Source organism: Setaria italica, chromosome VII, assembly GCF_000263155.2.
Source record: "Setaria italica strain Yugu1 chromosome VII, Setaria_italica_v2.0, whole genome shotgun sequence".
Taxonomy (NCBI): Eukaryota; Viridiplantae; Streptophyta; class Magnoliopsida; order Poales; family Poaceae; genus Setaria; species Setaria italica.
Genome location: NC_028456.1, coordinates 15,847,863 through 15,872,569, shown reverse-complemented (window position 1 = coordinate 15,872,569; position 24,707 = coordinate 15,847,863). Strand labels below are relative to the sequence as shown.

Below are 24,707 nucleotides of genomic sequence, written 5' to 3'. Positions count from 1 at the left end.
GTAACAAAACCTTCTCGGCTGATTTCTCATTTTTTTACTCCTTATATCATAAGGCTTTCATTACTAACTTTTCCTTTTTGCGCAGTCCGATAGACAAGCACCCCCAACATGCAGCCGAAGTGGTAGGCCGATAGAGAACCGTCACCCGTACATGTCATACCCGCTCATCGGCCACCACACCCCCATCAATGGAAGACATAGCTACCGGCCGATTGAAGCACAAGCTGAAGCTGTCCTCTTCAAAGAAAACAAGCTGTCGAGTACGAGCCCATACTGAATCAGTATTAACTCTAATGGCCGATCAATTGGCGATGCCATCGGCCGAACCCTCAACTGCACCAGCGCTATCAGAGGTCCTGCCGGCGATTCAGGAAATTGACCCCCAAGCAATTTCAGAAGCCGGATCGGCGACTGTATCTCTGTTGGTTGAAGCTGTACAGGTAATCTCACATGCTCCATCTCTTCCAAGTATATTGTCAATATTAAATTCCACTCCTTCTTATTAGGTTGCTCAAAATCTTCCGGAGCAAACCGCTCGTCAATCGGCCGATGCCCAAACTGACTGATTTTTGGCGCAGGTGAAAGTGCTTTTGGCCCCCCTAAGTGGGTTTTGGTGTTGATGACGCGCACAATTAGGGGACTAACATGCTTATTGAGTGTTTAAAAGATTTCAAGGTCAAGAAAAGGCAAAGGCATACAAAACAAATATAAAAGAAGCACAACGTACAAGGCAAGACGACATTGCGCTCAAAAGAAGTTTCAATTCATATTTTCTATTTTAAATTTGAGTTTAGAAACGCCGTACTATAAAGAGGGATGCGGATGGATTGCCTTGGGATGCGAAGGTGTTCCAATGAGATGCTATAAAGATGCTAACCAAAATCTTGAGAGACGCAAAGCACTCACGGACACAACCCTTACCTCAAATTTCCGGTCCCTTTCGGAAGTTTCGACACTGTGACGGAAGTTCCGACAGCTGTCGGAAGTTTGTAGAAAGTCTCGACAGGGACTCTCTGTCTGCCTAGTTGATCCCTTCCGGAAGTTCTCACAGTGTGTCGGAAGTTCCAACAGGGGGTCCGGAGTTTCTGGAAACTCCCAACGGGAGTTCTCTGTCCTGCTGGGGTGTCCCTGTCGGAAGTTACGACACTGTGTTGGAAGTTCCGACAGGTACATTACCAGCACAGTAACGGCTAGTTTTTTGGGACTATTTATAAATAACCCTCTATCCCCTCATTCATTTGCTGCTAACCTAACTCGAGACAAACACCCTCAAACATTGATTCCGCACTTCCTCACTCCCCTTTGAGCCAAATCCTTGAGTCCTTAAGCTAGGGTTTGAGTGAGAGTGAGATTGAGAAGGTGTGTGACTTGAGGGTTGAGTTGAAGTCCGAGAAGTTCATCTCAAGAATCATCTCAAGCATCTCCGGCTCCGATCCGTGTTCTTTACTGTTGAAGCTTGCTTCTAGACGGCTAGGCGTCGCCCGTAGAGCGCCCTCTTGTGTGGTGTGCCCGGAAGTGTTTGTATTACCCATTCCTTTGTGGATTCAATAGTAAGTGACTCAATCTTCCTTTGTGGTTGATTGAGGGAGGTAAAGGGTTAGTGAGGACCCGGCTCTTTGTGAGCTCCTCAACGGAGACATAGCTCTCTTAGTGAGAGTGAACTCCGGTAACAAATCCTTGTCTCGCTTGTTGTTGTATTCTTAACTATCTTGTGCCCTAGAAGCTTTTTTGTATCTGATCTCCTTACTTGTGTAGTTCCTAGCTTGCTCATCACCTTGAGTAGCCTCTACACATTACTTACAATACTTTGATTCAAATAGAATTGGCAGAATCAGCATTCATTTTGAATTTCGCTCTGCTCCTTGTACCCTGTCGGAAGTTCCGGCACAGTACCTGAAGTTCCAACGCGTCGGAAGTTCTGGCACTGCGTCGGAAGTTCCGACAGTTCTAATACCGTTGTGAGTTTTTCAAGAAAAATTGAAGTGTGCCTATTCACCCCCCCTTTAGGCATCAGAAGACCCTTTCAATTGGTATCAGAGCCTAATCCCTTGATTAAGGCTTAACCGCTAAGGGATCATGATGTCGCATAGTGGGGATGGTGCTAGAGCCGCCGAAGAAGCCGTCGTTGGAGCAACGACAACTCACGGAGGCGGACACCTCGACCCTTTTAGCCAATTCCAAAGGAGTCGACCGCTGTCCGTTCACATCGCTAGCTCAAGCGATGACTCAAGCTCGAGCGATGAGCTTGAAGGGGAGGACTTAGAGGCCAAGAAGAAGAGAAAAGAAAAGATAAAGGCCAAGATTGAGAAGAAAGCCAATAAGTTAATGAAGAAGAAGATTAAGGAAGAAAGTGAAAAGCACCCGTTCTTCGGATATCACCAAGTTCCTCCTAACTACCCTCCTCCATCTTCTCAATATCCCTCATCTCAATTTCAATCCGTTCACTTGGGGAAACCGCCATACTTTGATGGGACGGATTATCCCAAGTCACTTAGCATGAGGATGAACAAGAGCTTAGCCCTCAATGCTAGCTCTAGTCAAATGATCGAGCCAAGCCCCAAGGCTCTCAAAGCTAAGAATGAAGAATCATGTGAGGAAGGAAGCACCAATGAAGAAACCGCCTTCGCCATAAGAAACTACAAGAAATTCTTGAAGAAGAAGGCATTCAAGAAGTTTGGTGATGATAGAAAAAAGACCTCTCAAAGAAGATGCTATGAGTGCAAGGAAGTTGGTCACTTCATCGCCGATTGCCCGCAAAGAAAAAGGAAGGAATTTGAAGAGAAGAGGTTCAAGGACAAGAGCAAAGACTACAAGAAGAAATATCAAGGTCAAGCTCATGTTGGCCAAGAGTGGGACTCAAGCAATGATGAGGATAACAAAGAAGGTTTGGCAACACTTGCCATACTCAACCCCGCTACACCAACAAAGCTCTTCAACAACTTCTCTTACGATGAAGATAACACTCCTTTTTATCTCATGGCAAAGGGTGTTAAGGTACCAAGCATCACATCCTCCTCATCTTCATCAATCTCATCGTCTTTTTTAAGTAATGCTCAAAATGAACTAGATGATGAGGAAGAAAAGCTTAAAGCCAACATGATAAAAGAATTCAGGAAGAAAGGCTATAAAGAAATTAAAAAACTAGTGGAGAAGTTGGACAAAAAGAAAGAGTCTCTCAATAGGCAAGAAGACTTGCTCATCCTTGAAAAGGAGAGAAACCTTGCCTTAGAGAAGTCTCTAGTCGAGGAAAAGGCTAAGGGTGAAAAATTAGCTATTGACCTCTCTCTAGCTAATGATTCACGTGAGATGATGTCGAAGGAACTTACTTTGACAAATGAATCTCTAACTTTTCTAAAGGCCACTCATAGTGAACTTCAAGAAAGCCTCTCATGCTTGACGGTCAAATTCAAAGACCTTGAAGTTAACTATAGTGCTCTTTCGGAAAGCTCCAAGGCTAATATCAAGGCAAATCTTGACTCCAAGGCCTCCACTAATGAAGGATGCTCAAAATGCTATAAAGTTGATGTGAATGCTTGCGTTACTAACCTTTCTAAGCTAGAGGGATCAATCAAGGCCAAAAATGCTCAAATCAAGAGATTGAACATGTTGGTAGCTCAAGGGTATGCAGGTAATACCAAGCCCAAGCCTAAGATTAATTACAAGGATCGAAGGCATCCTAAGCATTTGGACGGGCTTGGCTATTACAAGGGAAGCAAGGTAAGTGACCGCAAGGTGGTGAATGGTAAGGAAGTCATCAATTTAGCAAGGGGACAAACCTTAGTGACTTGATGGACATGGCTCATGGCAAAGTCAAGACAAGCTTATCTCAAGGCAAGCCAATGGCAAATGTAACCACCAAGGTAAGTGTTATGGAGAAATCCATAACTAGGTCGAAGAACAAGGTGGTTGCACATGAGCCATCATCCAACTACACCACCGACTACATGGTGACAATGGACCATAGTGGTAAAATAGTGGTCAAGTATGTTGGTGCCCACACTAAGAAAGCTATCTTTAGGAGTGTGTGGGTTCCAAAAGTTTACCCGTCTAACCAACAAGGACCCAAATCTTTTTGGGTACCTAAATTTCAAGCTTAATTTGTCTTGTAGGCCTACTCCTCCAGTGGAACTTCATGGTTGCTTGATAGTGGTTGCTCAAATCATATGACTGGGGAGAAGGAAATGTTCGTATCTCTAGAGCTTTATGACATACCCAAAGAAAGCATTGTCTATGGAGACAATAGCAAAGGATATGTGATTGGAATAGGTAACATTGCTATCTCTAATGACAACTCTATGACAACTCTCTCTCTAATATTTATTTAGTTGAATCTCTAGGATACAATTTGTTGTCAGTCTTGCAACTTTGTGAGAAGGGTTACAATTATCTCTTTACTAATGAGGGTGTGACCACCTTTAGAAAGGAGGATTCTTCTATTGCTTTTACGGGTAGCTTGAAAGGCAAACTCTATCTTGTTGATTTCACAACAGATAGAATTGAGCCCGAGACTTGTTTAGTGGCAAAAACTAACTTAGGTTGGCTTTGGCATTGCCGACTAGCCCATGTTGGAATGAGGAATTTGGCCAAACTTCAAAAGGGCGATCACATCCTAGGACTAACCAATGTTGTCTTTGAGAAAGATAGGATATGTAGCGCATGTCAAGCCCGAAAGCAAGTTGGCGCTCCACATCTTGCCAAAAACATCATGACTACGTCAAGACCATTAAAGCTTCTACACATGGATTTGTTTGGACCCATTGCCTACATAAGCATCGGCAGTAACAAATATGGCCTTTTAATTGTTGATGATTTTTCCCGCTTCACTTGGGTGTTCTTCTTGCAAGATAAGAGTGAAGCCCAAGGAGTGATTAAGAAATTCATTAGAAGAGCTCAAAATGAGTATGAGTTGAAAATCAAGAAGATAAGAAGCGACAACGGCTCGGAGTTTCGGAACACCAACATTGAAGAGCTTCTCGATGAAGAGGGCATCAAGCATGAGTTCTCCGCTTCATACACGCCCCAACAAAATGGAATTGTGGAGTGGAAGAATCGAACCTTAATCGAAGCCGCAAGAACCATACTTGACGAGTACAAGACGCCAGATATTTTTTGGGCTGAAGCAATCAACACCACTTGCCACGCCATCAACCGTCTTTACCTTCACAAATACTTGGGCAAGACCTCCTATGAGATAATCACGGTAACAAGCCCAAGGTGCACTACTTTAGAGTTTTTGGGAGCACATGTTTCATACTAAACAAGAAACCCAAAAGCTCAAAGTTTGCACCAAAGGTTGATAAGGGCTTTCTACTTGGCTATGGTACTAACGAACATGCCTACCATGTTTTCAACAAAACCACCGGTTGTATTGAGATCACGGTAGACATGACCTTTGATGAATCCAACGGCTCTCAAGTAGAGCAAGTTGATAAAGATCTTGTAGATGATGAAGAACCACCAAGCCAATCAATCATGAGAATGGGACTAGGTGAAGTGGGGACACATGAAGTTGAAGTCTAATCTCCAGAAAAAGATGGCAACAATGATCCATCATCATCAACAAGAGTAGAACCACCAAGCTCTCAACCAAGTCAAGATCAAAGTGAAGATCATGGTGATGACCAAGGTCATGGCAATAATCCAGGGGAAGATCAAGATGGTCAACATCAAGGTGACGAGCCACAAGTTGAAGATGATGATGATGGACCTATTCAACGACAATCCCAAGTGCTCTTCCCTAGAGTTCACCAAAGTGTTCAACGGGATCACCCCATTAACAACATCATTGGGAGTATCCAAAGAGGGGTAACTACTCGTTCACGTTTAGCAACCTTTTGTGGATATTACTCGTTTGTTTCTTCTTTGGAACCTTTGAAAGTAGAAGAAGCACTTGAGGATCCGGATTGGGTGATGGTCATGCAAGAAGAGTTGAACAACTTCACAAGGAATGAGGTATGGGAGTTGGTGGAGAGACCAAAGCAAAATGTGATCAGCACCAAGTGGGTCTTTCGAAACAAACAAGACGAACACGGTGTGGTCACAAGGAACAAGGCAAGGTTAGGGGTAAAAGGTTTCACCCAAATTGAAGGCTTGGATTTTGGTGAAACCTATGCACCCATAGCTAGGCTTCAGTCAATTCATATATTACTTACCTATTCTTCTCACCATGATTTCAAGCTATATCAAATGGACGTGAAGAGTGCATTCTTAAACGGCCCCCTATCCAAATTGGTGTATGTTGAACAACCGCCAGGCTTTGAAGACTCCAAGTATCCTAACCATGTGTACAAACTCCATAAGGCGCTCTATGGGCTAAAGCAAGCACCTAGAGCATGGTATGAGTGCCTTAAGGACTTTCTTCTCAAGAACAGATTTGTGATGGGCAAAGCTGATTCTACTCTCTTCATTCACAAAATCGATAAATATATATTTGTTTGCCAAATATATGTCGATGACATTTATTTGGCTCCACTAATGAGAAATTTTGTGAAGAGTTTAGTATCATGATGACCAAGAGGTTCGAGATGTCCATGATGGACGAGTTGAAGTTCTTCCTTAGGTTTCAAATCAAGCAAATGAAGGAAGGAACTTTCATATGTCAAACAAAGTATACAAGAGATATGCTAAAGAAGTTTGACATGGCCGAAGCCAAGCCCATCAAGACACCCATGGCGATTAACGGACATCTTGATCTCAATGAAGAAGGAAAGCCGGTCGATCAAAAGGTATATCACTCCATGATTGGCTCTCTTCTTTACCTTTGTGCATTTAGGCTCGATATTATGCTTAGTGTGTGCATGTGTGCAAGATTTCAAGCCAATCCTAAGAAATGCCATCTAATGGCCGTTAAGAGAATCTTTAGATACTTAGTGTATACTCTTAACCTTGGCTTGTGGTATCCCAAGGGCTCCTCTTTCGATTTGCTTGGCTACTCCGATTCGAATTATGCCGGTTGTAAGGTAGATCGAAAGAGTACTACTGGGACCTGCCAATTTCTTGGTCGGTCCTTGGTGTCTTGGAGCTCCAAGAAACATAATTCGGTTTTTATCCACCGCCGAGGCCGAATATGTGGCCGCGGGTGTGTGTTGTGCCCAACTCTTGTGGATGAAGTAGATGTTGAGTGACTTCGGGTGTGAGTTTAGTAAGATTCCACTCTTGTGTGATAACGAGAGTGCCATCAACCTAGCTAACAATCTGGTGCAACACTCATGAACAAAACACATAGATATTAGATATCACTTCTTGAGGGATCATGAGACTAAGGGAGATATTATTTTACGTCATGTAAGCACTGAGAGGCAACTTGCCGATATCTTCACTAAGCCTCTAGACGAGCAAAGGTTTTGTGCTTTGAGGAGTGAGCTAAACATCTTGGATTCTCGTAACTTGGCTTGACTTGTTGCACATAATCTTGATTGTTGCCTAGATAGGTAAAATGAATTTTCGTGTGTTGAGTTTAATTTCAAAATCTTGGATCTTAGATCTTCGGATCATAACTTGACTCAAGTGATCATTGTTTTGTATTGTTGTTTGTTGGTTGATCACTTTAGGGTCAAGTTGTCTTTTGTGTCCATAAGCATTTATCTAGAAACCTCAACCAATTTACATCCCAAACTTTACCTTTTTGGAACTTTCTGGGTTCTGTTGGAACTTCTGATACTGGTTCGGAACTTCCGACAACTGTCGGAAGTTACCACGAAGTCCCGACGGGGTCTCTCTGTAGAACTCTTCATCACCTGTCGGAACTTCCGACCCTTCGTTGGAACTTCCGACAGGAGTCGTGGGTGCATAAATACCCCTGCGTCAGCCCTATCTCCAACGGCTCTCTCTCTTTCAACCGGTGCCTCCTCCTTTCCAATCTCACCACCCATTGAGAGATCTCGAGTTTGGACCATCAAGAGCTCAAGGGATCAGCTTCTTTGGATTCCTCAAGTTTTGGAACCCCCAATCCATCGTTTCAATCTGCCGATCCATGTGGGAAATCTCCAAGGTAACACCTTCAAAAATCCCGTTGGCCGATCTCTCAATGTCGTAGGAATTAGAGTCTCATCTCTTAGGAATCATCTCTAGGTTGATCTTAGATGCTGTTCCCTAGACATCTCAAAGTTTGGCTGGTTATATCTTAAGTTTCATGGATTTAGGGTTCGTTCGGCCTCTGTCGGAACTTCCGACAGAGTATCGGAACTTCTGACATGTCGGAAGATCCGATACTGTATTGGAAGTTCCGACATGAGTCAGTCAACTCTGCAAATCCTTGCATATCTTTCTAATCCTTAAGCCATTCTTCTTCCTTTCCCCTAGATGGTTCGTGAAAGGCGGAGCAAGAGGCAGGAGGACATCCCGGAGATTGAGTCGGATTCCGAAACCGACTCGGACAACATGCCGATTGCTCAAAGGGGAGGAAAGCGCAAGGCCATGCCAAAGGTTCCCACTCGAGCTAAAGGAAGAGGCAAGGCAAGCACAGCTGCTAGTTCAAGCCAAGCTCCTCACCCTCGCATGAAGCAAGCTTCGGCTCCGGGCGCTCACCTGGATGACAATGAAGATATCAATTTGGATGCCCTTTAGTCCGTGATCCTTAGGATTAAGAAGCCCATCCGTCAAGAGGCACCCAGTTACACACCCCTTCATCCTGTCGATTATCTTAAAGGGAGGCATAATGTGCTAAAGTTAAGGTATGATGACCCCTCCAAGTACCAAAAGGAATTCTATGGGGATGTGCGCTTTTGGCTTCGTTTCCATGCGGATTGGTATGAGACCGTGATTTTCACTAAGACACATCCTACAATGGAAATGAAGTCAATGGATTGGGATTACTTCTTTGATGTGGATTTGGAAGTGGTTGGTCAAGTGAGTGATGCTTGCAACAATAAATTTCTTCGGAAGATCATGGAATTCAATCAAGATTGGAATGAAAAAGTTGTAGCTCAGTTCTACACCACTCTCTATATTGACCGAGCAAATAAAGTGATGCATTGGACTCTCCAAGGAAAGCCTTTGTCCATCTCATATGAGAGTTTTGCTCAAATTCTAGGCTATGGAGGACCTCATCTCAATAGTCCTAAGATTCATGATGAAAATATCTTAGAGGATGGAGAGATGGCATTCATGTATGACGCTGCTTTTGGCCCTATTGAGCACGGCACAACGAAGGGGATGAAGGGGATGACGAGGATGAAGATGAGCAGGAGGAAGATGATGATGGCAACGCCGACGAGTGAAGGCCCATGGCAGGGCCTCCCCTTTTTGGCGCTTGATGCCAAAGGGGGAGTGACACTCACCATGGATGAAATGGAGATGTGGTGGAGGGATGTATCTTAGCTTATCTTTATTCTTCCTAGTGTGGCTTGTGGACTTATAATACTTTTTATGTGTGGTGTGATGATTGGTATGCCAAGTGAAAACTTTAACTTTGTAAGACTTACTCGGTATATTAGTGTGGTTTAATCTCCATGTGTGTTGCTTATCTTTGGCTTTGATGGTGTATTATCTTCTTACCTTTATTTGAAGTGCCCCACCTTGTCATATGCATCACGGTTCTATGTTTATCACACCTTTGCACCCCATGATTGCAAAGATATAGGGGGAGCCCGCTTAATTTGTGCATTGTGGAAATTGAGGCCATTGATACACTTATGCACATCTTAAGGGGGAGCTCACCTATATAAGGCATTTTGTATCTCTTATGAGCTCTAATTGTGTTGTCATCAATCACCAAAAAGGGGGAGATTGAAAGTGCTTTTGGCCTCCTAAGTGGGTTTTTGGTGTTGATGACGCGCACAGTTAGGGGAATAACATGCTTATTGAGTGTTTAAAAGATTTCAAGGTAAAAAAAGACAAAGGCATACAAAACAAATATAAAAGAAGCACAACGTATAAGGCAAGACAGCATTGAGCTCAAAAGAAGATTCAATTCATATTTTCTATTTTGAATTTGAGTTTAGAAACGCCGTACTATAAAGAGGGATGCGGATGGATTGCCTTGGGATGCGAAGGTGTTCCAATGAGATGCTATAAAGATGCTAACCAAAATCTTGAGAGACGCAAAGCACTCACGGACACAACCCTTACCTCAAATTTCCGGTCCCTGTCAGAAGTTTCGACACTGTGACGGAAGTTCCGACAGGTGTCAAGAGTTTGCAGAAAGTCCCGACACGGACTCTCTATCTGCCTAGTTGATCCCTGCCGGAAGTTCTCACAGTGTGTCGGAAGTTCCAATAGGGGGTCCGGAGTTTCTGGAAACTCCCAACGGGAGTTCTCTGTCCTGCTGGGGTGTCCCTGTCGGAAGTTACGACACTGTGTTGGAAGTTCCGATAGGTACATTACCAGCACAGTAACAGCTAATTTTTTGGGACTATGTATAGATACCCCTCTATCCCCTCATTCATTTGCTGCTAACCTAACTCGAGACAAACACCCTCAAACATTGATTCCGCACTTCCTCACTCCCCTTTGAGCCAAATCCTTGAGTCCTTAAGCTAGGGTTTGAGTGAGAGTGAGATTGAGAAGGTGTGTGACTTGAGGGTTGAGTTGAAGTCCGAGAAGTTCATCTCAAGAAGCATCTCAAGCATCTCCAGCTCCGATCCGTGTTCTTTACTCTTGAAGCTTGCTTCTAGACGGCTAGGCATCGCCCGTAGAGCGCCCTCTTGTGTGGTGCGCCCGGGAGTGTTTGTATTACCCAATCCTTTGTGGATTCAATAGTAAGTGACTCAATCTTCCTGTGTGGTTGATTAAGGGAGGTAAAGGGTTAGTGAGGACCCGGCTCTTTGTGAGCTCCTCAACGGAGACATAGCTCTCTTAGTGAGAGTGAACTCCGGTAACAAATCCTTGTCTTGCTTGTTGTTGTATTCTTAACTATCTTGTGCCCTAGAAGCTTGTTTGTATCCGATCTTCTTACTTGTGTAGTTCCTAGCTTGCTCATCACCTGGAGTAGCCTCCACATGTTACTTACAATACTTTGATTCAAATAGAATTTGCAGAATCAGCATTCATTTTGAATTTCGCTCTGCTCCTTGTATCTTGTCGGAAGTTCTGGCACAGTACCGAAGGTTTCGACGCGTCGGAAGTTCCGGCACTGCGTCGGAAGTTCCGACAGTTCTAATACCGCTACAAGTTTTTCAGAAAAAATTGAAGTGTGGCTATTCACCCCCCCCCCCTCTAGGCATCACAAGACCCTTTCAGCAGGATATCTCGGACACATTTATGCTTTTAACGTTGCTGTGTGAATACGAATCTGAACGGCTTTTCCCCGCAGCTTTTGAACCCAACGGTCATTTGCCTTGAATGACTCCTTCTACTAATCGTTGCTTCTCGTCCTTTCCTCCTATAAATACGAGATCTCCGCGTCCCCTCCAGAGGCATTCGTAGAACATCCAACAACTTGCCCTCTGCTAAAATGATTTCAGATTCCCCAGCCAGTCATCCCGATGGCTTCTTCCTCCTTCGTCAATCAGGTACAAAATCAACTTTTGCACTCCTTGACCAATCTTTACCGTTAACTGACTGCCTATTGTTTCTCCAGCCAAACTGGCTTAGCCCCGGCCTTGAACGGGCTACCAAGATCATGCACTCCGACGAACCACTGATACAGGCGGACAAAAACCTGATCCAAGCCCATCACGAAGAACTTAAGGACCACCTCCCCACCCACATCAAGAAGATCATGGACAATATCGATTCCAACGCCTCCAGGAAGCCATCCCAGCCGCCAGTTGAGAGCAGCCACCAACTGCCCCGTCAAGTTGCCCTTGAAGACGCAATGGCGGACGTGGAAGAAAAGAGTACCCGCATCCTGTTCAAATTAGGTTGGTTTCACAAGAGAATTGATCTGAACCAAACCCAGCCAAAATGCCGTTGAATTACTGCAGTTTCTGCATGTATTGGTACTTTTTTATTCTAAGGGCGACTTGTACCATGTCGGCCATGTAAATTATTGCACGAAGGATAATCGGCTTATCTGCACAAGTATCTCTTGCTTTTTTGTCCTCAAGACGATGTCCCTTGCATCAGCTATAAAAACATGAGTCAATAGGAATTGACCGTAAGAACCCGACATGCCATATCATCAGCTAAGCGTCTACCCATATGCTGGGATAGTATCTTTTTAAATATCTCCCATTTAGAGCCTTTGTAAATTCTTCTCCCTTGATGGTCTCTAATATGTATGCATTTCCCGACGCAAACCGACTGATCCTGTATGGCCCTTCCCAAGTAGGCGACCACTTTCCATATTTGGGATCTTTAGATCCTATCGGCAGGACCAACTTCCAGACCAAGTCCCCTTGGGAGAACTACTTGACCTTGACCTTCTTATCATACCATCTGGCAACTCTTTTCTTATTTTCCTCAATACTGATCAAGGCCCTCAATCGCTGACTCATCAAATCCTCCAACTCCCCTTGCATGAGGATAGAATAGTCATCGGCCGTCAACATATCCTTAAGTGATGTATGCCTAGACCTAGTTTTCAACTCCCAAGGTAGCACTGCTTCGTGCCCATATACTAATTGGTAAGGAGATACCTTGGTGGCGTCGTGGCAAGCCATCCTGTAAGCCCACAAGGACTCATTTAGCGTTGTATGCCATCGCCTTGGTTGTTCCTCTATCCTTCTTTTAATCAACTTGATGACCCCCTTGTTAGATGACTCAGCTTGACCATTGGCCTGAGCATAATACGGAGAAGAATTTAGCAACTTGATTCCCATATTGGCAGTGAACTCCTCAAACTCCCCCGAAGTAAACATTGACCCCTGGTTAGTTGTAATAGTCTGAGAAATACCAAACCAATAGATAATGTGCTCCTTCACGAATTCAATCATGTTGGCCAACGTCACGATTTTTAGAGGAACTGCCTCCACCCACTTGGTGAAATAATCAGTAGCCACCAATATAAACTTATATCCTTTACTCATGGAGGATAAATCTATCCGATGAGGTCAATTCCCCAACCTCTAAACAGCCACGGCTTTATTATTGGGTTCGTAGCTGAAGCCGGTGCTCGTTGCACATTACCAAATTTCTAATAATCCTGACACCTCTTATAATATTTAAAACAGTCATCGAGTGTCGTCGGCCAGTAATAACCATTATTTTTAATCATCCACTTCATCCTGAAGGCCGATTGATGGGCCCCACATACACCTTCGTGAATTTCTCCCATCAGAGTCTTTGCTTCCTCCATTCCAAGGCATTTGAGTAATACCCCATCAATCGTCCGATAAAATAGATCATCTTCAAGCAGTACGTACTTCGTAGCCTGAAAGCATATTCGTCGATCAACTTTCTTGGATGGATCCTTTAGATAATCAGCAATCTCCTTCCTCCAGTCGTCGACCGCAAGCTCCGGGGCCAAGGCACCTTGAATCGTCCGGTACCGGGAAGCATGCTGGGCAAGCCAATTAGCTTCCTCATTGTAACCCCTAGGAATATGTTCGATAATTGCAGACTTGAACTCCCTCAGTAACCGGACGCAATCTTCATAATAGATCCTCAGAATATCATCCTTGCATTCAGATTTCCCAATTAATTGGTCCACAATAAGCATGGAATCCCCAAATATTTCCACCGCGTTGGCTTTAACCTCCCTCAACAGTTGGATGCCTTTTAGAACAGCCCAGTATTCTGCTTGATTATTAGTGGCTGATGCCTCAATTGGCAGAGAGAAATCATAACTTGTCCCTCGAGGTGATATGAGTATGATGCCGATTCCTGACTTGGCCCCACATGAAGACCCATCGAAGTATAGTGTCCACGGAGCTGGTTTGACAACGGCAATTTCTGGTCCATAGTGCTGGGCAACAAAATCAGCCATTACTTGATCCTTTACAGCCTTGGCCGATTCTTACCTTTGGTCGAATTCTGAGAGGGCCAGAATCCACTTTCTAATTCTCCCTTTCAAGATCGGCAAGGATAACATATATTTGATGACGTTATCCTTGCATATGACTACACATTCTGCCGATAACAGGTAGTGCCTAAGCTTAGTACAAGAAAAATATAGGCAAAGGCACAGCTGTTCCACTGGAGGGTATCTGGTTTTAGCGTCTAAGAGTCTTCTGCTGATGTAATAAATTACCCTTTCTTTTCCGTCGAACTCCTGGACCAACGCCGAGTTGATAGCTCGCTCATCGGCCGATAGATACAGTCTAAATGGCTTATTAGCCTGCGGAGGGACCAACACCAGGGGGGAGACCAGGTACTGTTTGATGTCATCCAATGCTTTCTACTATTCCACACCCCAGAGAAATTCTTGGTCGGGCTTTAATTTCAACAATAGGGTGAAAGCTTGAATGCACCCAGATTAATTCGATATGAACCTCCGGATGAAGTTGACCTTGCCGATTAAGGACTGTAGCTCATTCTTGTCCTGTGGGTCACAACCTTGTTAATGGCGGCTATAATCTTCTGGTTGATCTCAATGCCTCGCTCGTGAACCATGAAGCCCAGAAATTGACCAGCCAAAATGCCAAAGGCACACTTGTTTGGATTCATTTTCAACCCATGCTTCCTTGTGCACTCCAACACCTTGTGCAAATCGGCCAAATGCCGCTGATGCCCTTTGACTTGACGATGACATCATAAATGTAAATCTCCACTAGGACACCAATAAGCTTATGGAATATATAATTCATGGCCCATTGATATGTTTCTCCAGCATTTTTTAATCCGAAAGTCATGACTACCCACTCAAACAAACCAAGATGACTAGGGCATCTGAAGGCATTTTTGAGATATCCTCTTCAGCCATTAGTATTTGATTATACCCGGCATTACCATCCATAAAACTGATGACTTTGTATCCTGCAGTCGCGTCTATCAAAACATCAGCCATCGGCATCGGGTATCCGTCCATTGACGTAGCTTGGTTAAGGTTCCTAAAGTCAATGCACTCATGTAGTTTTCCATTCTTCTTGTATACAGAAACAATATTAGAAATCCACTCGGCATAATGACACTACCGAATAAACCCTACTTCAATCAATCTTGTGATCTCGGCCTTTATATCAGGTAGAATTTTAGGATTACAACGTCGTGCAGGCTGCTGATATGGTCGATACCCTAGTTTTATAGGCAAACAGTGTTCGACAATGGATCAGTCTAAACTAGGCATTTCATGATACTCCCAAGCAAAGCAATCTTTAAATTCTCTTAACAAACTTGTTAATTCGTGCTTGTACTAAGGGTCTAACCTAGCACTGATATACGTCGGCCTCGGCTTGCTACCATCTCCAAGGTCCACCATCTCCCTCGATACACTTGGCGTAAACCCGTGCCCAAGTTTTCCCTCTTCTCGGCCTAGCTCTTCCATCAAGATGATTGCTCCGAGCCGACTGCTTGGATCGGCTGTAGACCGAAATCGGACACCTTCAACAAGTCAGTGCTAGATATGCATCTGATGTGTTCGTCGCTCCATTGTTGTGCGTCGGCTGCGGCGACGCTGTAAGCGGAATCAGCGGTAATCACCTCAATCGTGTCGCCGATCCATTGGATGAGGAATTGGTGCATTGTGGACGGGATGCAGCAGTTCGCATGGATCCAGTCCCGCCCGAGCAACATATTATAGGACCCTTTACCATTAATGACAAAGAAAGTGGTGGGTAGGGTCTTACTGCCGATGGTGAGGTCGATGCAGAGTGCCCCCCGGGCCGGAGATATGTTGCCTTCGAAATTCTTGAGCATCATGTCCGTCTTGATCAAATCCTCTTCTCCTTTGCCCAGTTTCGGAAACATGGCGTACGACATGATGTTCACGGTAGCACCTCCGTCCACCAACAACTTAGTGACTGGTCATCCGTTAACTTGCCCCTTAAGGAACAGAGCCTTGACATGCTGGCATTTTTCATCTTCGGGTTGTTTGAAAGTGGCGGTCATTGGTTCCAAAGCCAATTGTGCCATCTGCTCCTCTATTTCTGTTGCGTTGTCACGGTCAACGGAGGCCATGAATTCCATCGGCAACATGAACACCATGTTGACATCAACAGCCAAATCTTGATCGTTGTTGTCTTCGTCGGTTTTTCTTCTGGGGTGCCAAATTTGGGATATGACTCCTCTCTTGTCCACCGCTTGCCTTTGTTCCTCTTCTTGCTATTCCCATTGGCGCAAACGTTGGAACCTCTTTTTTTGGGATTTAGTCAGACCATCTAGGCACAATCTGGGGTTCACTGGTCTGCTTGGCGGTTTGGCACGTTCCTAGTCTGGCTCTCACCCCAGGGGGTCTTCGTCTAAGACTCTTGCGTCGGCCATCTCTCCCAGCCGAACATGTGCACTGGTTCTACCCTCCAGCCGATTACACTAGTCTACTCTACCCCCCAGTCGATCAGGCACTGAAACGCGCCAATATTCTTGCTTGTGCCTGTTTCTGCTGATCAGCTCTAGTCCTCAATCCCCGGAGCGTGATCTTTTGAATGGGCGGCTGCTACGATACTAACTGTTGTACTCAGGATAGTTATCGGCCAACGGTAATCTCAGGTCATTTTCCCAGCAGTGAATGAAGAACAGGCATCTCCAGTGATCCTCGTGTTGATGCATCACGTCTTCACGACGTCTCATGTCTTCCCATTGCCTTTGGTACTTGCTGAGCAGATCCCGAGACGTGACAGGCCGACGTGGTTTCTCGGAGCCTTTGCCTTCAGTTTCCATCCGGCCTTTTCCCTTAACGTCTTCAGCCAAGGTTTGGTTTCTGGGATCCACCATGCCACTTCTAGCTGATTCTGACATCAGCACTTTGGTTTGGAGTGCGTTCCTCCCCATGTCTACCATGTTAGCAGGGAAGGGGTGCTGGTCAATCTTCATCGGCTTCGCTGGCTTTGTTGGGACCTCAAATTTAAGTCTCCCTTGTTTGATAGCTGACTGTATCTGTTGACGGAAGACCTTGCACTCAATGGTGTCGTGAGACGTGGTATTGTGCCACTTGCAATACTTCAGCTTTTTGAGCTGCTAGGCCGATGGAATCGTGTGGTAGGGTGAGAGTTTGATTTGTCCCTCTTGAAGTAGCAAGTCGAAGATTTTGTCGGCCTTAGATGTGTCGAAACCAAACGTCTCTGGTTACTTTTTACCGAACGGGCATGATATTAGCTTTTTTCTCTTTACCTACTCTGCCAGGCTGATTTCTGCTTCTTCTTCCGATTCGGACCCTTCCACGTATGCCACCTTCTTCTAAAAATTTCTTCGCTGGTCGAAAGGGCGCACTTCCTAGCCAGACAGTCGGTGAACAATTTGGTTTACACTCTCGAACTCCTAGGAAGCATACTTTTCTTTGATGTGCGGTAGGAGTTCCTGGAAAGTAATGTCGGCTAACTGGGTGTCGGTCAAAACTAGAGTGTAGCATTTGTTCCTGACCTCCCTGAACCTCTGTATGTAGCTGATAACCGACTCGTCGCCTCTCTATTTGAGGCCAGTTAAATCTGAGAGTTTCATCTCGTGGACTCCCGCATAGAAGTACTTGTGGAATTGTTTTTTCAGATCAGCCCAAGTAACTATGGAGTTGGGTGGCAGTGTAGTAAACCATTGAAAGGCCAACCCGGACAAGGATGATGAGAACAGACGCACCCTCAAAGCGTCTTGTGTAGTAGTTTCTCCACACTGGATGATGAATCTGTTGACGTGCTCCACCGTGGACATGTCATCCAGGCCTGAGAACTTGGTGAAGTCAGGCACTTTGTACCGATGAGGTAACGGCAACAAATCATAAGCGGGTGGGTACGACGTCCTGTATGTATAAGTCTGTACCCTTGGCTTCAACCAAAACTGGTCTTGTATTATATCTGTTATCCTTGTGGTCCAGTCCACTTGTGGCTGATGCTGCTGTTGTTGATGCACAACCGGCTGAGGGATCGGCACGTGCTGTTGGACTTGCGGTACCACAATTGGGTGATAGGCTGATACGTGCTGTAGATCTTGCGGCTGGGCTGTCGACTCAGGAGCCGATGGCTGCTGTCGCATAGGGTCAACTTGACATAGTACATCTACCATCTCATCGTACAATAATATCGACGCTATAGTTCTGAGTGGATCTGGAGCACCTGCCCCCCAGCCGATTTTCAAGGTAGTCTGCTGATATTGCGGGGCTGTTGGCCGAGAGGCCGATGGAAACGATGCCTGTACTGGAGATTTCCTGTAACTAGTGGATGGGTCCAAATTGGCAAGTGTCGCTGTCATCCCCCACGGTGCCGAGGTTGAAAACGGCGGTTGCGCGGGGGGGAACTGGTGCAGGGTAAAATGGCGCTTGTGATTGATAGAGCGTTGCACCATTATATCCCAGGGGCATTGTAGTGTTGTACCCCCTCGCTCTGCATCTGCATCGGCTGAGGAGCCGACTGAGGCATATTTGGCACAATTGAGAAGCCTCTGATCGGTGCCACAATGGGAGGGGCATAAGCTGGTCCCTGATACCCCTGAGCTACGCCGTTGACCATGGAGCTGACGACGGCATTGTATACTGTGTTGGTCATCACCTTGGACTGGTCGATCATAGCCTCATAAACAGAATACTGGATCATCTCAAACATCCTCCCCGAGTCTTCGGTGACAGTAATATGGCGAGGAGTTGGAAGAGCAGGCTTTGTAACGGTTTCCCAACTTCTGGTACGACTATAGGATTGCAGGCATGCCTTCTTGTAGTCTTCCATAGCCTTTGCCAGCTCATCCCTTTGGTTGTCCTTGAGATCTGCCTCAGTGACTTCAATGACGTTATCCTCCGAGATCTCAGTAGCCTTCGACATGTTGGATTTGGTCCCACTAGGCATGCCAAAAGTGTCTTGACGCTAAAGATTGGCCGATGACTCTCGCGGTGGACACACGACCTGGGAGAATGTGCTTAGCTCCTATTCGGGTTATCGCCCTGGTGCGGTTCACGCGGTGTGCGAGTCAATCTGACCTGTCGATTGACACGGAAAGAAAAGCATTAAATTCTAGGGGTTTCGATCGGCTAAGGTTCCGATCTATCTTGAAAAGTGTATCAATGAATTGGCCGAATTAATATGTAGATGACCGGCTATAGAACAACTGATGATCACATAGAAATTGTATAGAGACTGTCAGAGCAACTTAAACAATACTACAAAAGTAACACTTGGAACAGATGTAATCAGCTATGTGATGATAAATATAATAATGATATAATGCCGACGGTTCGTGTCTCAAGCTGGATAACTGGTGATAAAAACTAAAATAACAAGTAAACCTTATAATTCTAGCTAATATTGATAACTGGTGAATAAATCTAAACGAAACGATAGTGATGCGCCCAAAGTTAAAGCTTAGATATTACTCAATAAGCAGAACTTACAAATTGGTCGGAGATCATGTAGATGCAGCCCTGCCAACTCGTACGAACTCATGAAAAGAAAAGGGTTTGGTGAAGTCGCCGACTTGAAAGTAAAGTACGTAGAAAAAGTAGATTTGTTGTATTGATTGATGTGTTGTTGTTTAGCCTTACGAGGCACCTATTTATACCCTGTTACAACTGATTTTCTAACTGACTAGGATCTATCTCTAAATTTAAAGATAACAAATATTTACAAATGAACGCAACCCGTATCGGAGTTGATTATTATTTTCCCACGAACCAATCTTCTTCTTTAGCTAATCATCATCCTAGCCCACTTTAGGCCCAAAACACTGTAGCTCTAATTGGTCGATTCCCAACTGTAGCCTCTTGCTCGCCGCATCGGCCGCCTTCCTCTCCTTTGATGCCGATCCAAACACGTGTCAAAATCCGGTGTCAACAGAGCCAACTCGGGATGGCAAAACTTCTTCTCAAGAAGGAGGCCGCAATGCTAGAAACCAAGACCGCGCGACACTGTGCCAACAGGAGCAAGCCAATGCCCAGCAGCAACCTACTGCTACCGTAGAGGTAGCAGGCAACCTGTGCCAACTACCGCGCAACGACTGCGACAATGCCGACCAGGGTGGTGCCCGGGACAGGCACAGGCACCCTACACGTCCTCGCAATCTACTAGCCGACCTCGAGGAGGCTGGCCATAACATCTTCACTACACCCCAGGCCAAGCTGGGGGCTATGTATGTTGACCTGGAAAATCTCCCAGACTTGGACCAAGTCTGACGAATCCGGGTGCGACCCCAAATCGCCAACACACAGATCGAGGAGCAGGCTAACAACCGGCCCACAGACTCTCGATCCACAGTTACCCGGCACTCTCGATGCTGATCCAAGCATAGCAAATTCGACCACCGCCGAGGCGACTACGTAGGAGGTCAGATGGAGCCAATCCTTGAAGAAGAGGTGGAGCAGAACGCCAACCCACACGTCAACGACAACACCAACAATGACCGTCAGCGTGACAACAACAACAACCACTACCATGGCAGGAGAGGCGATGAAGAGGACCGCGGCTGACCAGGTCGGCAACATGATCTCCGTGATGAGCTACGTGACTTCCACAACCTCCGCCCTAACCTCAACAACCACCACAACGAGCGTGACGAGATTGAGCTCCATCACCGTGTCGAGTACGACCATGACTATGGCACCCCTGGACACAACCGCAACGCTGAACATGAGGATTGTCGTCGCTAGGATGACGAGATGCACCACCGTGCCGACTACTATCGCATGTACGGTGCCCCTAAAGATGCTTATGACTCGCCCAGGCATGACAATGGCAGACGCCCTAGGGCTCCACCCATCGAGTACTACCTCGATGGCTTCACCGCCTTTACTCCACGCCTCAGCGCTGTCGATTGGCCGGCCACATTCAAGCCAGCCATCAATGAAAAGTATGATGATCACTCCGACCCCACCATCTGACTCAAAATGTATAGTACCGCAATGAAAGCTGCCAATGGCACCTACAACCAGATGGCCGCGACGAAAGTTCGGTTCCAGAACGTCAAGCACTGTCCGGCCAACGACTACGACCAGCCGATCCATGATGAACCCCAAGCACGTCCGGAGTCCTGACTTTGAAAACGGGCCTTCGAGATCCTCGCTACTGAGGTTGATTCTGCTAGGCCGACCTTTTCCTCTGGGGTGAGTTCGACAAAACCCTCAGCGCTCCGTGCCCCTTCCACAAGGACGCACGTCATACTCTTCGGGATTGCACAGCCTTGAAGAAAGAGCAAGGTGCCCCAATAGAGTACAAATGGCCCCACCGCACTGACATCATTGGGACAACAACAGGTGCAACTACCGACATCGTGATGACTGCAACGACCACGACAATCGCCGCCGCGATGATCGCTACAACGACGACCGCAACTGCCGCCGTGACGACCGCAAAGACTGCGACAACCGGCACAACCATAGGCACGACGACCGTTATGACCAAAATAGAGAGGAGCGCTACGACCAGCCAAAACAAGATGCCCACCAGCTCAGTGCTGACCAGAATGGGGAGTTCCAGCGGCCGGAGCGGCAACTCAACATCATTGTGGTCGGCCCCAACGCCTATTGCAGCAACTGCAAGAAGAAACTGCATGAGCAAGAGGTGCAATTCATCCCCATACAACCAGTCCTGTATCTGCACTGGTCGAAGCAGTCCATAACTTTCTCCAGGCAAGATCATTGGATCCACATCCCAGATCCTGGGTCCTACCCGCTAGTGGTCTACCCGATCATAGATTGGGCCCTACTCCCAAGGTGTTGATTGATGGTGGCAATGGCCTCAACATCACCTTCACCGAGACCTTGAAGTGCATAGACTTCAACTTCAAGTGGCTCCAGCCCTATGAAGAATCCTTCTATGGCATCGTCCTTGGAAAAGGGTCTTACCCGATTGGCCGAGTTGTTTTGCCGGTCACCTTTGGCACACAAGCCAACTACCACACGAAGTACCTCACATTTGAGGTGGCGGATATCAAGAATTCGTACCATCCCATCCTTGGCAGACCCATGTTGGTGAGGTTCATGGTGATCTCACACCACACCTACCTCATCGTCAAGATATCGGCTCCTAACGGAGTCCTCTCTGTCTACAGTGATGTCGAGACATCATACAAGTGTGACATCGAGGCAGTTTAGCTCACAAAAGCCCTAGAGTACTCAGCCAAGGCCATCGCCAGGGTAGCTGAGGCCCAGAAGATAGACAAGGACCAGGTCACGATCCCTGAGATGGAGCCGACGCCCACAGCCCTGCAGCCCGATCCAAGGTCAAGAAGATCTGCCTCAGCCTTGAAGACCTGAACAAGATGGTCCTCATAGGGGCTGACCTCTCAGAGAAATAGGAACTCGCGCTCACTAGTTTCCTTCAGGAAAACTCGAACATATTCGCTTGGAAGCAATCCGATATGCCGGGTGTCCCGAGGAAGCTAGCTGAGCACTTCTTGGACTTAAGCAAGATTGCATGGCTGGTCAAGCAAAAAATTCTCCGCTTCGCCCAAGATCACAAGGAGGCCATTAGGGTAGAATTAAATAAGCTCTTAGCTGTCGGAATCATTGTTGAATGTAAGCATCCCGACTAGTTAGCAAATCTAGTCCTTGTAAGAAAGAAAATCAGTAAATGGAGAATGTCCATTGATTACACCGACCTGAACAAGCACTGCCCTAAGGACCCCTTCCCTCTTCCGCGCATCGACCAAGTTGTAGACTCTACGGCGTGGGGCATCCTGCTCTACTTCCTTGACTATTACTCGGGCTATCACCAGATTGCCCTTGATCCTATCAACCAAGACAAGACGGCGTTCATAACGCCCTTCAGCATCTACTGCTACAACACCATGACCTTCTAGTTGAAAAACGCCAGCGCCACCTACCAAAAGGCAATCTAGGGTTGCCTCACAACATAGCTACATAGGAATGTCGAGGCCTACGTTGACGATGTGGTTGTCAAGAAAAAGGATCAGGAAAGCTTTATAGCTGACTTCACAGAGACTTTCAACATTCTTCGGGCTTACCGCTGGAAACTCATCCCTACCAAGTGTGTCTTCGGTGTCCCGTCTGGAAAGCTCCTAGGCTTCATGGTCAGCCAACGCGACATCGAGGCCAACCCCGTCAATGTAAATGCGATCAGAAACATGGTGAAACCATCTAACAAGGAGGATGTCATGAAGCTTACTGGCATGATGGCAGCCCTTAGCCGCTTCATAAGAAAACTTGGAGAAAAAGGTCTGCCCTTCTTCAAGCTACTAAAAAAGGTGGACAAGTTTGAGTAGGACGATGAGGCCCACAAGGCACTCAAAGAGCTCAAGGCTTTTCTCACCACTCCTCCCATCATGATGGCCCCGACTGACCAAGAAATGATGTACCTCTACATCTCTACAACGACATATATTGTTACCACCGTACTAGTTGTGGATCGCCAAGAACCCAACCATTCACACATGGTACAACAACCGGTGTCTTACGTCAGCGAGGTCCTTAGCAACTCTAAGACATGCTACACGCAGGTTAAAAAATTGCTCTACGCAGTTCTGATCTCGTCATGAAAGTTGCACCACTACTTCCAGGCGCACAAGATCCGGGTGGTGTCGTCACACCCCATCGGTCGAATCCTCCATAACAGGGACGTCAATAGCTGAGTTGTCAAGTGGTCCATGGAGCTCGGCGAGTTCAACCTCGATTTCTACCCACGTCATGCGATCAAGTCGCATATCCTGGCCGACTTCGTGGCTAAGTGGACAGAGATCCAGAAGCCATCCTCCTTGAATAGGCCCGAACACTGCAACATGTACTTTGATGGCGCCTTCAACCTTCAAGGAGCCAGCGTGGGGGTCCTCTTCATATCCCCCAAAGGTGAGCAACTCAAGTACATGCTCCAGATCCACTACAAGGCTACCAACAATGGCACCTAGTATGAAGCTCTCATCCACAGCCTCCACATCATCGTTTCCCTCGAAATCAAGCGTATCCTTGCTTATGGTGACTCCAAGGTTGCCATCAAGCAAGTTAACAAGAATTGGGATTGCACCAAGGAGTCCACAGATGCTTATTGCGTGGAGATATGCAAACTTGAGGCCCACTTTGATGGTCTTAAGTTCCACCATGTCCCTAGGGACCACAACATCACCGCCGATGTCCTGTCAAAGCTCAGCTCCAAGCGTACGTAGGTTCTGGCTGGTGTATTCATGCAAGACCTCCGAAAACCATCTATCAAGGTCCTGGACTCGGACCAGGTCAATGATGCTAGTGCTCAGGCTCTGGCCGACCAAAACTCCACTAATGTCATGATGATTAAGGCAGAAGAAGATTGGCACGCCCCATTTATGGTCTTGATCACCAACCAGATGGCACAAGAGGACAAGATAGAGCATGAAAAAATAGCTCGACGCAGTGCAAACTATGTCGTCATCGACGAGGAGCTCTACAGGAAAGTTGCATCCACAGGCATCCTAATGAAGTACATTTTGCATAGCGAGGGCCTCGAACTCCTGCATGAAATCTACTCAGGAACATGCAGCAACCACGCCGCCTTGGGCACTTTGGTCAGCAATGCCTTCCGCTCTAGTTTCTACTCACCAACAACGGTAGCCAATGCAAAAGAGCTTGTCCAAAGGAGCAAAGGGTGCCAATTCTTCTCCAAGTAGCAACATCTACAAGCTCAGGCTCTGCACACCATCCAACCATCCTGGCCCTTCACATGCTAGGGGTTGGACATGGTCGGACCCTTCAAGACCGCTCCGGGCGACTATACACACATCTTCATAGTAGTAGATAAATTCACTAAGTGGATTGAGGTCGAGACTGTCACCAGCATTGAGTCGGCTAAAGTTGCTTAGTTCATGGAGGAAATTACACACCACTTTAGATTACCAAA

The 24,707-nt window shown here is 46.3% G+C and overlaps 1 protein-coding gene across 1 annotated transcript; it reads left to right on the top strand.

Annotated features, from left to right (window-relative positions):
• Nucleotides 1-24,018: 24,018 nt before the first annotated feature.
• LOC101779285 lies at nucleotides 24,019-24,477 on the top strand. The gene has a single exon (XM_004977849.1). It carries the CDS (start codon nucleotides 24,019-24,021, stop codon nucleotides 24,475-24,477), a length of 459 nt encoding a protein of 152 aa, XP_004977906.1.
• Nucleotides 24,478-24,707: the final 230 nt, after the last annotated feature.